This window comes from Microtus ochrogaster, unplaced genomic scaffold (assembly GCF_000317375.1).
Source record: "Microtus ochrogaster isolate Prairie Vole_2 unplaced genomic scaffold, MicOch1.0 UNK18, whole genome shotgun sequence".
NCBI classification, from domain to species: Eukaryota; Metazoa; Chordata; class Mammalia; order Rodentia; family Cricetidae; genus Microtus; species Microtus ochrogaster.
Genome location: NW_004949116.1, coordinates 5,582,745 through 5,584,027, shown reverse-complemented (window position 1 = coordinate 5,584,027; position 1,283 = coordinate 5,582,745). Strand labels below are relative to the sequence as shown.

General features: G+C 46.9%; 1 protein-coding gene across 1 annotated transcript in view; it reads left to right on the top strand.

Moving 5' to 3' along the window:
* The window catches only part of LOC101991516 (GTPase IMAP family member 4), a gene marked incomplete at its 3' end in the record, with an annotated part of 4,396 nt that extends 3,115 nt beyond the window's left edge, over positions 1-1,281 (top strand). The window contains exon 3 of the mRNA XM_013353862.1: positions 638-1,281. Within this exon, the coding sequence (XP_013209316.1) occupies positions 638-1,281 (644 nt within the window). The remainder of the gene's footprint in view (positions 1-637) is intronic.
* Positions 1,282-1,283: the final 2 nt, after the last annotated feature.

Sequence of the window (1,283 nt, the reverse complement as noted above, 5' to 3'; positions counted from 1 at the left end):
CCCAGTATGAGGAGTAGGGTCCCAAAAGCCTGTAAAAGAGTCAGAGACGGTCCCTGTTCCCACTGTTAGAGGAGTCTCACAGGAGAACCAAGTTACACAGCTGTAATATCTATGTATGTATGTAGAGGGCCTGGGCCAGTATGAGGAGCTATCTTAAAACTTGTACATCACCCCTACTTGGCTCCCAGCTGTAAGGAGAACAAGTCATTTTTAAATATAAATCAGAAAGAAGACATCCTTCTTGGCATATGCCCCAAACTCATCCTTTCTGTTCTGCGCTGGATTCCATTAGTGGGGGTCGTTGTTGGAAACAACTCACAGTTCTCTTCTGAAACTTTTATTTCCTCCTCTGGGGGCTTAGAAGCCACAAAAAGTCAGAAGGAAGAGCTCAAAAGAATATTGAAAAGAAGCAGTGAAGAAAAGAGATCAAGGGAGATACCCGAACCTCTTTGTCAAGTCCTTCAAGATGGCCTTTTAGACCCAGGGGTTGTTTGTAGACCCTGGGAGGGCAGAGATGGCAGCCAGGGGGAAAGCCCACAAGCAGAGAAGCAAGAGAGTAGGCACTGGATGGTGGGACTGCGCGTTTAACTGTTGGGGACTGCGTCTAACACTTGGTTTTATTTCCTTGATGTTCTAGAACTTGGAGACCAAGTCCAGGAAAATTCCCAACTGAGAATTGTCTTACTGGGAAAAACGGGAGCAGGAAAGAGTGCAACAGGGAACAGCATCCTCAGGGAAAAGGTGTTTCATTCTGGCATTTGTGCAAAATCCATTACCAAGGTCTGTGAGAAGAGGGTGAGCACCTGGGGTGGGAGAGAGCTTGTTGTTGTGGATACGCCTGGTGTTTTTGACACTGAGGTACCAAATGTTGACACGCAAAAAGAGATCGCTCGCTGTGTTGCCCTGACCTCCCCAGGGCCCCATGCTCTACTCCTGGTGGTCCCATTGGGACGTTACACCATGGAAGAACATAAGGCTACACAGAAGATTCTAAGCATGTTTGGAAATGAGGCTAGAAAATTCATGATTCTCTTGCTCACCAGGAAGGATGACTTGGAAGACACCGATATCCGTGAGTACTTAAATTCAGCTCCTGAAGTCATTCAAGAGCTGATCCGTAAGTTCGAGGATCGCTACTGTTTGTTCAACAATAGAGCATCAGGAGCTGAACAGGAGGACCAGAGAACACAGCTGTTGACCTTGGTCCAGCGCATGGTGATGGAAAATGGAGGAAGATGCTTTACCAACAAGATGTACGGAAGTGCCGAGAAAGAGATTCAGAA